The 12365-nt window shown below is 41.0% G+C and overlaps 2 protein-coding genes across 3 annotated transcripts; both read left to right on the top strand.

Annotated features, from left to right (window-relative positions):
• The first annotated feature begins 2005 nt into the window (after window positions 1-2005).
• On the top strand, window positions 2006-3991 carry tal2 (T-cell acute lymphocytic leukemia 2). Of its 2 annotated transcripts, none has more exons than XM_085474203.1 (2): window positions 2006-2189; window positions 2754-3991. In XM_085474203.1, exons 1-2 carry the CDS (start codon window positions 2006-2008, stop codon window positions 3104-3106), a joined length of 537 nt encoding a protein of 178 aa, XP_085330329.1. In that variant the 3' UTR covers window positions 3107-3991. The 2 variants fall into 2 exon arrangements, with proteins under 2 accessions (XP_085330329.1, XP_085330330.1); XM_085474204.1 differs by having other exon boundaries at window positions 2126-2183.
• Window positions 3992-8073: 4082 nt separating this feature from the next.
• LOC146697408 (UDP-glucuronosyltransferase 2A2-like) lies at window positions 8074-11127 on the top strand. The gene is made up of 6 exons (XM_085476136.1): window positions 8074-8793; window positions 8953-9101; window positions 9242-9373; window positions 9652-9739; window positions 10198-10417; window positions 10842-11127. Exons 1-6 carry the CDS (start codon window positions 8079-8081, stop codon window positions 11125-11127), a joined length of 1590 nt encoding a protein of 529 aa, XP_085332262.1. The 5' UTR covers window positions 8074-8078.
• The last annotated feature ends 1238 nt before the right edge of the window (window positions 11128-12365 follow it).

The raw sequence follows: 12365 nt of genomic DNA, 5'->3' as shown, positions 1-12365 counted from the left end.
CCTCCGGGAAACAGTTCGTGAAATAATAACTAGTCAGTCAGTGATCATCAAGATAACAATTTAGTCATGTGTCAGTTCAAGTCAAGTCACACTTTGACAAACCTTGAATCATTGACTTAGCAATCCACTGCACACATGGTGTCACAGTTGTGCTAAAATTATAATTGTATAAGATAACATTGTATGAATGTTAGCTTATACTGAACGATCTAAATTGTTTAAATAACCAAATATAATAACCAAAATGCTACATGAATGTCCATCTGTACAAAATGTGGTTCCAGTCCTTCAGTTTTCAGGGTGTTGTCCCACAAAAATGGACCTTTCCAGGTAGAATGGGTTGCTTTAGTTGATAAAAAATGATAAAGTTTACCACTATATGCCTCCTGATGATTAACAAAAATGTATTTAAGGCTAAGCAAAACTAAGCCCCAATCAACAAGGCTACTTAAAGTTTGCTTTGTTTTACATTTCTGATGAAAACCCCTCACATGGTACCAACTGTCGAAATGAGATGGTGCTCAGGTAAAATTAAAAGGAACAGTGCATCAACTTGCAAGGGACAAACTCCAAAAATAAAACGCCTGATTATGTGGTTTTTGTCAGCTGTTTGAACGACGGCATCAGCAGGACGTATTACGTTATATATACTAGTATACATGTAGTTAAAAATGTTAAGTATCCAAACAGCTCAGACTTAATTTACTGTAATTTCTCCGAACTTTGGCAGTGTTGTAACAGTGTAGGAAGAAGTAATGCAATTTGGTCTACTCCTAAAAAAAGATCCAGTGTTTGGGGTCCTTAGGGAGTAGTGAGACGCTATACAAATACAGGTCATTTACCATTTACAACATTTGTTTTTATATGAATTCTGCAGTGACTTCTGGCTTAGATTTTCTCTGCAGAACCCCCTGAAAAAACACAAGATGCTGCTTCATTCAGTTGAATTTATTTTACGAGTTTGCCCTCATTCTGCTCCCAGATGATGATGATTTACAGCAGGTACACTCCGCCATCAAACCACCACACAGAGAAGTGAGTCTGCAGACCTGGAGTGGAGGCTGGACGGAGGCAGCGAGCAGCGGCGCCTGGCCTGCAGGTGCAGCCTCTTGGACGTGCAGCGGGGTCTCATGAATGCCCGATTCAGAAAACGGCCCCCATCGGGCCTGTTCTCCAGGCCCAGGGCTAATCCCGGCCCCTAATCGGATTATGTAAATTCCTACTCCACACAGAGACTTTTATGGAAGGCTGCGTCTTTGAAACAACACTTGAAGGGTGTAAAAAGAACAGTGACAATTGGTTAAACTAGATGTGTTTTTCTGTCTGAACGAAGGTTGAAAGTGGGAGGCAGAGGAAGGGGGTGAGATGGGGGAGTGAGGAGTGGCTGCAGAGAGGTGAGTTAGACGCTGTGCTCTCCGTGTTTCCGCTCTAATTTATGTGTGGCCCCTTGGAATGGCTCAACAAGATTACCGTAGTCATAACAAAACCCATATTGTCCGACTGTCAATCTGGATATGGTATTTTTACCTTTTGTGGCCCAATCAGGCCGGATTCAAAGCAGAGCAGCCACTGATATCAAGGTCTTTTCCTCGGTGGAGGGGACGGTGGGTTGTCCATGCCTAATGTCAGAGAAGCAGAAAGGAATAAGTGTCCACAGCAGTAAGAGAAGGATCAGAGAGATGAACGTCTCAGTTTCACTTCAATAGGAATTTATTTGTCACCTTTAGCGCTAACCTTCAAGGATTAAATGAGCAATGAATCATAAAAGCAGCACAAATAGTCATTTAAAGAGCTGTTAAATCATAAAAGCGGCAGAAAGGCCCCCACAAAAAAGACAAATCATTTAAACACAGCAGCATCATAAACACACACACACTTGTTCCAAGTGACAGAAAAAGGAGGAGTTACGTGTTTTAACAATCACACCAACCTCACACAATGCACGCAGCGGCTCCACGACAGCACACGTCAGACAATGGAGCTTGCGCTGCTATAAAAATGTGGGATGCGAGCACTCGGCACTCTCATCCCTCCCTCCTTCTCTGTGGCTCTCCCCTCTCCTCACTTGGAGCTCAGTGAGCATGAGGAGACGCGTCTAAGTGGACCTTCACACTGGTCTCCAGGACACGTCAATGACAAAGGAACCTCTGCCTCTGAGATTTCTGCACATTTCCCACACACAGGTACAGGTGAGACATTTACTTCATTCTCTAGGATTTTCCCTCCTCCGAGGCAATATTTCCAATTATAGTAGCATAGTAGATGTTTAATGTGCTGTAATTTATAGTTGATAGCTGCAGATATTTGTTATCAAAATATTAAGTGCAAAAGAAGTTTAATAAATAGATTCTAATGTAGCTTAAAATACCATCTGTTAATGATTTAAAGGCTTCATCACTTGCAAATGGTAAACACTGCAGAAGAACTTGATGTGTCACTTGTGCCAGCCAAAAAAAACTCTTGAATATGCCTTTAAATATGAAGAAAAACACAAAGGCTGCGTATTGCAGAAATAGGTAGCAAATGAATCAATTATGATAAATGCTTTTGGGGGGTTTAAAACAGTTTGCAAATTTCACCATGCTCCTGGTGCCTCCACCTTCCTCCTATCACTCCCCAGCGCTGATGATTTCTTTCTTTATTTTAAAGCTTTTTTCTGTTTTGCATTGAGTTTGGAATCAAAAACTCAAAATAAACACAAATTACTCTCATATCTTGTATTAAGTGGCCTAACATTGTGTCACTTGTTGCAGCTGAGCTCAGCACCATGACCAGAAAGGTGTTCACCAACACGAGGGAGCGTTGGCGCCAGCACAACGTCAACACTGCCTTTGCCGAGCTCCGCAAGCTCATCCCCACCCATCCTCCGGAGAAGAAGCTGAGCAAGAACGAGATCCTGCGCCTGGCCATGCGCTACATCAACTTCCTAGTCCAGCTGCTGGAGAGCCAGAGCGGCCAGCCGGCCGGCCACTCCCCCACCGCCCTGCTCACCTTTCTCAGAGGCAACATGGAGCAGCTGCACTCCCCTCCTCACCCCTGGGCCCTGACCAGTGACACGGAGGCTCCGTCGCCCGGATCCAGCTGTGACAGCTCTGAGGCCTGGTAGAGCCACAGCTCATCTAACAGAAGCAACTCTGGAGTGAACTTTTGGACCCTTTCTTTCTTCCCCGGGGTTTCTGCTCTGATCTGGTCCTCTGTAAAGACTGTTGTGTGTCTGCCTTCAGGGCAGAGTGTGTGATAGTCAAACGTGGCTGAAAAGTGAGCACCGTCTCTGTGTTGAAGTTATGAAATATAATTTGCAGGTGAAATTGATTTGTGTTCTGCATGGGTGTGTAAAAACCTGGATGTACTATTCCTCTCGTGTCTTTATGTTAATATTCCTTGTTGCCGGCCCGCCTTGAACTAATTTCGTTTTGCAGTATCGGGGTGTTTTGCCAACGAGGAAAAATGGAAGGGATTAAGGAATTTCTCATTCCGAGCAAAAGATTGAATAAGGAATTTGAATAGATAATGGTTCAGCCAAGACTGCAAATAATCTCAAAATAACCAAGGGCACTTTTTCCCCACTAGTCGACATGCTACCCCCGTCCTCTGAGAGAAGACTACATGTGACCTTTCTTTTCAATTATCAAGGTTATACCACTTCACAAAACTCAATCCTAAGAAAGCCTTCCCCCCCTTTTCTCATCCCTTTCACACAACAGCGTCAGTATTTGTTACTAGTCAGGTTGGATTTTGGCAAAACTGACAATCTTCTTTCAGTAACTGTACACAAATCTCTTCGCTGTGTTTTCACTTGGTCATTTTTTGTACAATACGCATGTCATATAGCCAAAGATGATGATAATAATAATACTAAGTTGATTGTCTCCTGTTAAGAGTGTGCCGATGATCTTCTGATACCTCTTTTGTAAGTTATTTTGGTTTGTTTGTGAATATAAGGTATGTTATTTATTTGAACTATTTATTTAATAAATGATTTGTTACCTTCTGAATTGTTAAGTATGAGTAATTGTTTCACTAAAGTGTTTCAAAGCCCCCAGTAAGCAAATATTGAATCACATAGACATAGATACATTTTATCATTTTAACCTATTATAGAAAAGGGGATCTGGACGATAGTTTCAGTCTGACATTTACTCCAGGTGCTGATATGAAATCTAATCTTTCAGGATGGTTCAGTAAAAACAACAATCCTGGTTGAAAAGTAGTTTTTAAATTGTAGCGTCGTCTGTGTGACCACTGAAATTTAAGTTTATTCAGATAATGCAACAAATGAACTGCTCAGAGGAGTTACAAAGATTATCCACACTTCACCCCATCTTTCCCCAGGTGTGTATCAATGCAGCTAACCAAAAATTTAATTGCATACTTTTAGATAATAAACTCCATCTTTTAACTAATTTACTTTGCCATTTCAAACTTTTGTTTTTTTTTATCCAACAGTTTTATTTTCAAAGCTAGTTGTTTCACCCATCCACCCTCCGTGTTTAAATTATTTATGCACTTCTTTTAGCTATCAGTAATTTTTGTTTTTACATTTTGTTTCCTTTTTTTGTTTTATTCATGCTAATATTAAGTAATCTCTGGGATATTTGTAACCCTGCTTGGTAATCACTATTCTAAACTGGTAGAGGAAGCAGGAAAGTGGACACTCCGACAAAAAGGTCAATTTGTGGGTTGAGGTAAAAAAAAAAAAAAAAAAACATAAAAAATAAACACTCAAAAAACCCAAAAAATAACCTATAGTTAACAATAACCAATAAATATACTATATATAATTTCATATAGATAGATATATAGTTTTTTACAATGTAAGTTGCCTTTTCAGAGTTGCTGTGAATGGAACAAACTCATACAATGCACAGTAAATAGTGACATGTGGAGTGGAATAGTTAAGTTGTTTCACGCTATGTCAGAAACACAGCTGATGGGAAATTAAGAGCAAATCTGCTGCTCTTTGTTCTTGCTCAGTAAGCCCAGAGACATTTGCTTTCAGCAGCGCCCGTGATGACCGTGTGGACACAAAACTGACCTCTGCTCTCTGTCTACTGACCAGAGGCCTGAGGGATGAGTGCTCTATGTGACCGCTTAACTTGCAACCCCTGAGGTCAGAGGTCGCTCTGGAGTCAAACACTGTCGAGATGACCAGAGTGCAAATGCCGCTCTTGCTCTCTCTCTCTTATTTTTTTAAAGGATAGCATCACTCTGTTGCTTCATAAGGTATTTAGCAGCCCTCATTTTTACTGCTGCCAATAAATAATTAGGCCTTTTTTTAATTATCAGAATAGCTGCAGATCAATTTTTAGTCAGCAAACCTATTAATGGATTATTTCTTTCACCTCTAGCTACAATATCAACAGTCTTCTTGTTTGGCAGCCGGTTAAACTGAGGTCAGACATTTACATGTCTAATCGCCTATTGTGACTACAGAAAATGGGCCCCGTTTTCAGGCAAGAGGCAGCAACTAACTGAGCTGCAGAGTAAACACTGAGTCGGTTTTAGGCGCTTTCACCCCGGCTGTTAAACTCCGGCTAATGGTGTGTAAACGGAGCAGAGGGCAGCTGGACACAGTGACTGCAGGCCTGTGGGAAGTGACAGGTGACTCTTTGTGATGCTGCAGTAATACTAAATGAATTCTATGGTAGAGGCAGAATGACAAATATTTCAATCAAACATTATGGCTCACCTATAACATGAATTTAGGAAGTGTTTACTGCTTGAGCAATTTAACAGGAAATTGAGAAACTTTCTGGTAAAATGCAAAAAAGATTAAAATAACAGAGGACTCCTCAGTGGGCTGAACTTTTTGGTGAAAATCATCATGATGTTTCATAATTCAGTCATCTGACACTGGAGGAAGGCGTGGGAAGCCTTTTCCGTACAGGCTGTAAGGCTGTGAAAAAGCATTTTGTTGAACCACCTTATTTACAGAAAACGCCTAAGCAGTGTGAGCATAACTCTGACCTCAACTTTCCACAAGGATTATGAAACCATGCACTGAGAAATAATAACAAATCTGTACGCTTCTCATTCCCTCCACCAAGTATATTTGCCTGATTGACTATTCTCTCCCAAGTATGTGGGCAATCGTCTATTGAGAGCACATTTCCTTATCAGCGTCTAGCACACTGTCTGAATCCGTTATCACAATGGGCCAGATCAGTGCAGGCAGCCCCTCGCTCTCTCGGCTGAGGCGCCCATGAAAAAGAATTTCTGGAGTTGGGTGCCAACCGATAGGCCCTGAGCTCTTTATCCCCTTAAAGCCAATTCACACTCTGCATGTTTAAATATCTCAGCTCAACCCCTGCCCTCCCACTCCCATCACGCACTCGAACCCCTCCTCCTCCCCCTGCACCTTCCTCTCGCTCTCTCTCTTACCCTTCCGAGTCCAAGCATAGAATTGCGAAGCTGCCGACCTGCAGCACGGGTGGGTGGCTGGGTGGGATGCAGGTGCAGGGCTGGTTGGATAGTGAGAGGAGGGGAGTCTTCCATTGTTGGGCTGGACAGCACCCTCTCTCCTCTGGAGCACCCTCTGATGGGGGAGCCCACTGACAATCACACATCCTAATCTGATTATGCAAATGTCTACTTCAAAAAGCATTGCGCTGTAACCCCTTACCCTGTGGTGGGAAGACAGAGCAAGGAAGGAAGAAGTGGAAGCAGTAGGAATGCAAACAGGAAATGGTAGATTGTTGAGTTCCAGAGAAAATTAAATATGAAGGCAAAAGCACAGTTAGGGGCTCAGTGATTCTGCTGGTTAATCACTCATTGATCACTCACTCTCACACATCCACTGCACCACCAGGGGAGGTCTAAGGTTGAAAACAGTACACACTCGCACACTGAATGGCCAGTGACTGCCTCAGCAGGGCATTGAATCCAATATTCAAATGCTTATTGTTTTTCCAGACGCTCCTGAATCCAGCGTCAAAAGGAATCTACAATGTTAATGAGGGGGACAAAGTACCCAGAGTTAAGATTTACACGCCCAAACAGTCAGCGGTGACATTTCCCAAGAACAACAACGATTCCTGAAGGCGTGGCTGACAACTCTTGCGACCCTTCTGGCCTCAGCAGGTTTCTGAAATCAGCTGCCTCTTTCTGCTCCTGGATATCTTTCTACTACGAGTCTTTAAAATGTTGGGAGACGTGTAGTTATACACTGTAGTACTTTCAGCTAAGTGCTAATGGTATAAAATTCATTGTCGTAGTGTATCATGTTGACATGCACACGTGCCTCTTATCCAAATATGGACTGGAGGCACAAGTGAATATTGTCAGATCAGAAAGTATTTGGTCAAAAACCAAAGTTGAAACTCAAACATAATAATATAAGGATCTGAGTTAGTTCTTGGAGAGCTAAAACTTTACCTATTTTCTTAACTACTTGTTGTGTTGGTAGCCTGGACCGTCCCCCAACTGACGTTTGGAGAGAGGCAGGATGTAACCTGGACAGGTCACAGGCAATGATGGGGTTAATTTGGAGTCACTAAACAAAGACAAAGAACACACAAACTTGCAGAGATGCTGGAACTAACCACTAGTTTTAAGCTAGGGATGCACCGATGCAACATTTTCCTAGGGCAGATATTAAACTCTAGCTTCCATAATCCAGATTTACATCGTAGATGTAGCAGTAAGTAGTGAAGAAGGCCGTGCAGAGACTTTATGTGACGCAGGAGGCTTTTTTAAAAAGGGAAGCGATCAGAAGTATGAGTAATCATATTACTAACTCAAGTTCCACATAAGGTGTGGGAGTTATGTATAAGCCTATATAACTGAAATTTCTACTGAAATTTCCAATTCACTCTACCTCTACTATACTAACAACCACAAACTGGTGCTCTGAAAACTTTTATCATTTCCTAGTGTATTTCTCCTATTTATTTGTTTTATTTTTTCCAGCACTGTCAAATTTACGGTTATTATGTTTTAACGCATGGTGAAATAAGACATGGTTCATAAAAAGGAAGTGAGTCAAGGTTCAGATTTATTTACTTAATAATCATCTTTTCTTATATACTTTTAAAAAAGGATCAGACCACAGCTGGTTTTCCTGCTGACATTCAGACACCATGGATCTGCGTCTCTCTGCCTGCATCCTGCTGGTACTTTGTGCGACATGGAGTGCAAACGGAGGGAACATTTTGGTGTGGTACACTGATGGCAGCCACTGGATAAACATGAAGCCTGTTCTGGAGACGCTGGTTGACAGGGGACACCAGGTGACTGTACTGGTCCCGAGCTCGTCATTATACATGAACACCAATGAGCCATCCCGCTTTCACTACGAGCCCTTCAACGTATCTTTCTCAAAAGATGCCCTGCAAGATTTTTTAGAAGAATTCCTTCGATTCTCCATGTATGAAATTGATTATATGAACTACTGGGAGATCTACATCAGATTCAGTGAAATAATCAAGACTCAAATGCAGTTTTCTATCCAGTATTTGGACGGTGTGGTGAAATCAGAAGTCGTCATGAAGAAGTTGAAAGAGGGAAATTACGACCTTCTCTTCGCTGATCCAATCTATCGTGGCAGTGACTTGGTAGCAGATATTTTGGGGATCCCGCTCGTTTTCTCCTTGCGCTTCTCCTTAGCTTATAACTGGGAGAGGCATTGTGGTCAGATGCCTGCTCCACCATCCTTTGTTCCCGGTGCCATGAGCAAACTCACAGATAAGATGGACTTCTCAGAGAGAGTGTGGAACTTTCTCTTCTATGCTCTCCAAGACATTGCAATGAGTCACATTTTTGGAAAAGTAGACAGATATTACTCTGATGTCAAAGGTGAGCAAATAGGCACTAAGCACTGATAAAAAAAAAAATTTGAAATCTGCTAATACTATAAATACAGTGTTTTATATCTCATCAGATCTGATTAAGAAAATATGTCTTCAATGAAATATTGGTGATACATTGATGTCCATTACTTATGCATTGCAACAGGAACTCCCACCAGTGCCTGTGAGTTGATGAGTAAAGCAGACATCTGGTTAATCCGAACCTACTGGGATTTTGAATTCCCTCGTCCTTTCCTCCCCAACTTCAAATATGTTGGTGGGATCCACTGCAGACCTGCTAAACCTTTACCAGAGGTAAGGACACTCAACTATTACCATCTGATTAATCATTACATCACAGAATATTCCTGCCAGGAGCAGTGAAGCCATCAAAATTTTGAACAAAAATGCAAAAACAGTTGGCTGTTGGTGGGATAATATTCGACTTGTTACAGGATCTGGAGGAATTTGTGCAGAGTTCTGGAGATGATGGCATTGTGATCTTCACTTTAGGATCCATGATCAACAACGTCACCAAGGAGAAGGCAAACATGATAGCCTCAGGCCTCGCTCAGATCCCACAAAAGGTCAGAGGATAATCTTTGTGCTAGCTGTAATCAATTTGTGTAAAGTATGGAGTAGTTTTTCATGTTTCAGATAACTGCATTAATTAATGACATTACAGATTGGACGTTTCAAGTTCCCCTCCCTTATGGGAACATGCCAACTTAAGTTTGTTTTGTTTTTTTAAATTCAGAGTGTGCAAATTCTTTGTCACCAACTTGATACACTGTGATACACCAACAAAAACACCACAGTACACCAACAACACAGTGTAAGCTTAGAAATGTTTCACCATTTACAGGTGCTGTGGAGATACAGGGGAGAAAAACCAGCAACTTTGGGTGCCAACACTCGAATATATGACTGGATCCCTCAGAATGACCTCCTGGGTAAGTAAAGTTGGTACTCATGGATATGGGCTTGGGTGGGCAGAAATTGTACTAGTGAAATGAGATGCTGGAAAGATTGCAAATTTAACAGTACCACTGCCAACCAAATTATTTTTTTTCTCAAAACCTTTACTTAATTTTAATTCTTAAAGCCACTTGAGGCTTATTTCACAACATTAAATGTGTTTTTGGAAGCTGTGAGCACTTTTTATAACACAAGGAAACAATTTAAAGACTGAGAATTTTCTGACATACTATCCTGATAACTTATTACTTCTTGTGCAAACCTGCTATGTTGATTAGGTTGTGATTTTCTCTCTCTCTCTCTCTCTCTTCTTCTGTTGCACTATAGAGTACTACAGTGCTAAAATCCCCTGTTCCGGATTATTAAAATGCTCCTGTTGTCCAAATGTAAAAAACTAACTTTCAATGTCACATGGTTATTTGGCATGTGTTAGGTCACCCTAAAACTAGAGCTTTCATCACTCATGGAGGCACAAATGGGATTTACGAAGCCATCTACCACGGAGTTCCCATGGTGGGCATCCCAATGTTCGGTGACCAGCCAGACAACATGGTCCATATGAAGGCTAAAGGAGCTGCAGTTATTCTCAATTTGAACTTCATAACAACGGAAGCGCTTAGAGACGCAATCAACACAGTCATCAATGACAAATCGTGAGTTCTCTGAACTATCTGCACTTTGGATTAAGTACTGAAAGCATAGACTGTAAAACAAAAAAAGCATTCAAAGAAAGGATGAATGTAGGTTCAGAGTCTGAAAAGTGAAGTCTGCCTCTGCAGAAATCCATACAAGAGGATATACAAGCCTATAGCTCTTTCAACACAAAACGCTCCTAAATTATGGTCACATTTAAAATAAAACAGATGTCAACACTTTAGGACATGGCTACTTTGCGTCATTACCCTATGAATGTGCAGTAACCTCAGATTCTCAGTTAGTCATGCTCAAGTCAAGGCTTCAAAATAGGATTTTACTAATCTGTTATTTGTCATATGGGCAATTTTATTTTTTTATGTACAGTAAATGATTGAAGCTGATTTTTTTTCTTTTTTCAAAAACCTATATCCACATTCACAGGTACAAAGAAAATGCTATGCGGCTGTCCAGCATCCACCACGACAGACCCATCAGTGCTCTGGAAGAGGCAGTATTCTGGATCGAGTTCACACTGAGAAACAAAGGAGCCAAGCACTTGAGGGTCCAGGCCCATGAACTCACCTGGTACCAGTATCTCAGCCTGGATGTCCTGGGCTTCTTCCTCACTATAGTTCTACTCATCATATTCATCTTCATCAAGACCTGCAGTTTGTGTTTGAACAGGTGTTGTGTCAGGAAAGGAAAGACAAAAAAGAAGGCTGAATAACAGACTGAACAGAAACGGTGCTGTGAGTGTTGGACTGGGGCAATATTTGTTACCTGCATGAAACTTTCTTTCATATATGTTGAATTTCCCATCATCTTCTCCTTTATGTATCACCACTAGCTACATTAACAGATGCACCAATTTGCAGAAGTGTACCTGAAGTTGATCTGACATTAAAAAGAGGTTTACACAAGCATATACATTTGAATAACATCTATTATCTATGTTTCTTTTTCCCCATCTTCTTTGAACTTCCCCAGCATCAGCTCTATAAATACTGTACCATCTACTGCAGTGTAATGGCCACAAATCTGGATTTGAAAAATAATAGAAAAAGGTTTCTTTTTTAGGCAACTCAAATGTCAACCACCATCCTGTGAAGCAGCTGCAGTAAATTGGAAGATATCTGGTCACACGAAAATACACAACTGCTATAATTTTATTTCCAAAATATCTGATGTAATGTGGCTTTATTGTCATGTAATACCACTTAAATGGTGCACTGAGTCAATGTAGCATGATCTCTGCCCTGAAAGATGTAGGCAATACAATGCAAAGCACTGGTGTCCTAGTCAATGGGACAGCAAACAGTGACTTGAACACCTTGAACATGGCTCTCATCACTACCAGATCCTCCCAGAAGATAACATGCTCACTTCCAAAGAAAATAACATTGGAGCAGCTTACAGCTCTTCAAGAGTAAAATGAATCAATGATACTCAATTAACACCATTTCTTGTGAACTGATAAGATAAGAAATGTTGTTGCCTATGATGACACGTAGGAATAGCAATCTGTTACTGACAGTTCAAATACATTTGCTAAGATAGCTTTTCGTGAAACGGTTTCATACAAACACAATTGCTATTCATGATTAGCTTAATTATGTCAGAGCAAACTGTGAATTTGTTTCTATTTCATGAAAGTGTTGCCACCTGGTGGTGAAAGTTTTAGGTTCATTTTTGCTGACAGTAATTACAAATAGCACCCACATTGGTTCAGTTATGTGGATCTGGATGACACCTGGTGAAAATCAAATCTCAGGACTTACCACAATTCACTGATCACATTAACTCGGTGGACCAACATTGAAAATTCACCAGGTAGGATATGAAAAGTAGCAGGTTAGCCTTCCTAGACTGTGAGATTTCCATCAGTAATGGGGGGCATTGAAAAGTCAATGTGTACCATCAACCTATCCATACTGATCAGTATTTAAGCTTTGAAGCTCATCATCC

The sequence above is a fragment of the Copadichromis virginalis genome, linkage group LG12 (genome assembly GCF_057382275.1).
Source record: "Copadichromis virginalis isolate Kocher_CV1m ecotype Utaka linkage group LG12, C_Virginalis_male_GT1.1, whole genome shotgun sequence".
Classification (NCBI taxonomy): Eukaryota; Metazoa; Chordata; class Actinopteri; order Cichliformes; family Cichlidae; genus Copadichromis; species Copadichromis virginalis.
Note: the sequence above shows the minus strand (reverse complement) of the source record. Positions and strands in the feature narration are given on the sequence as shown.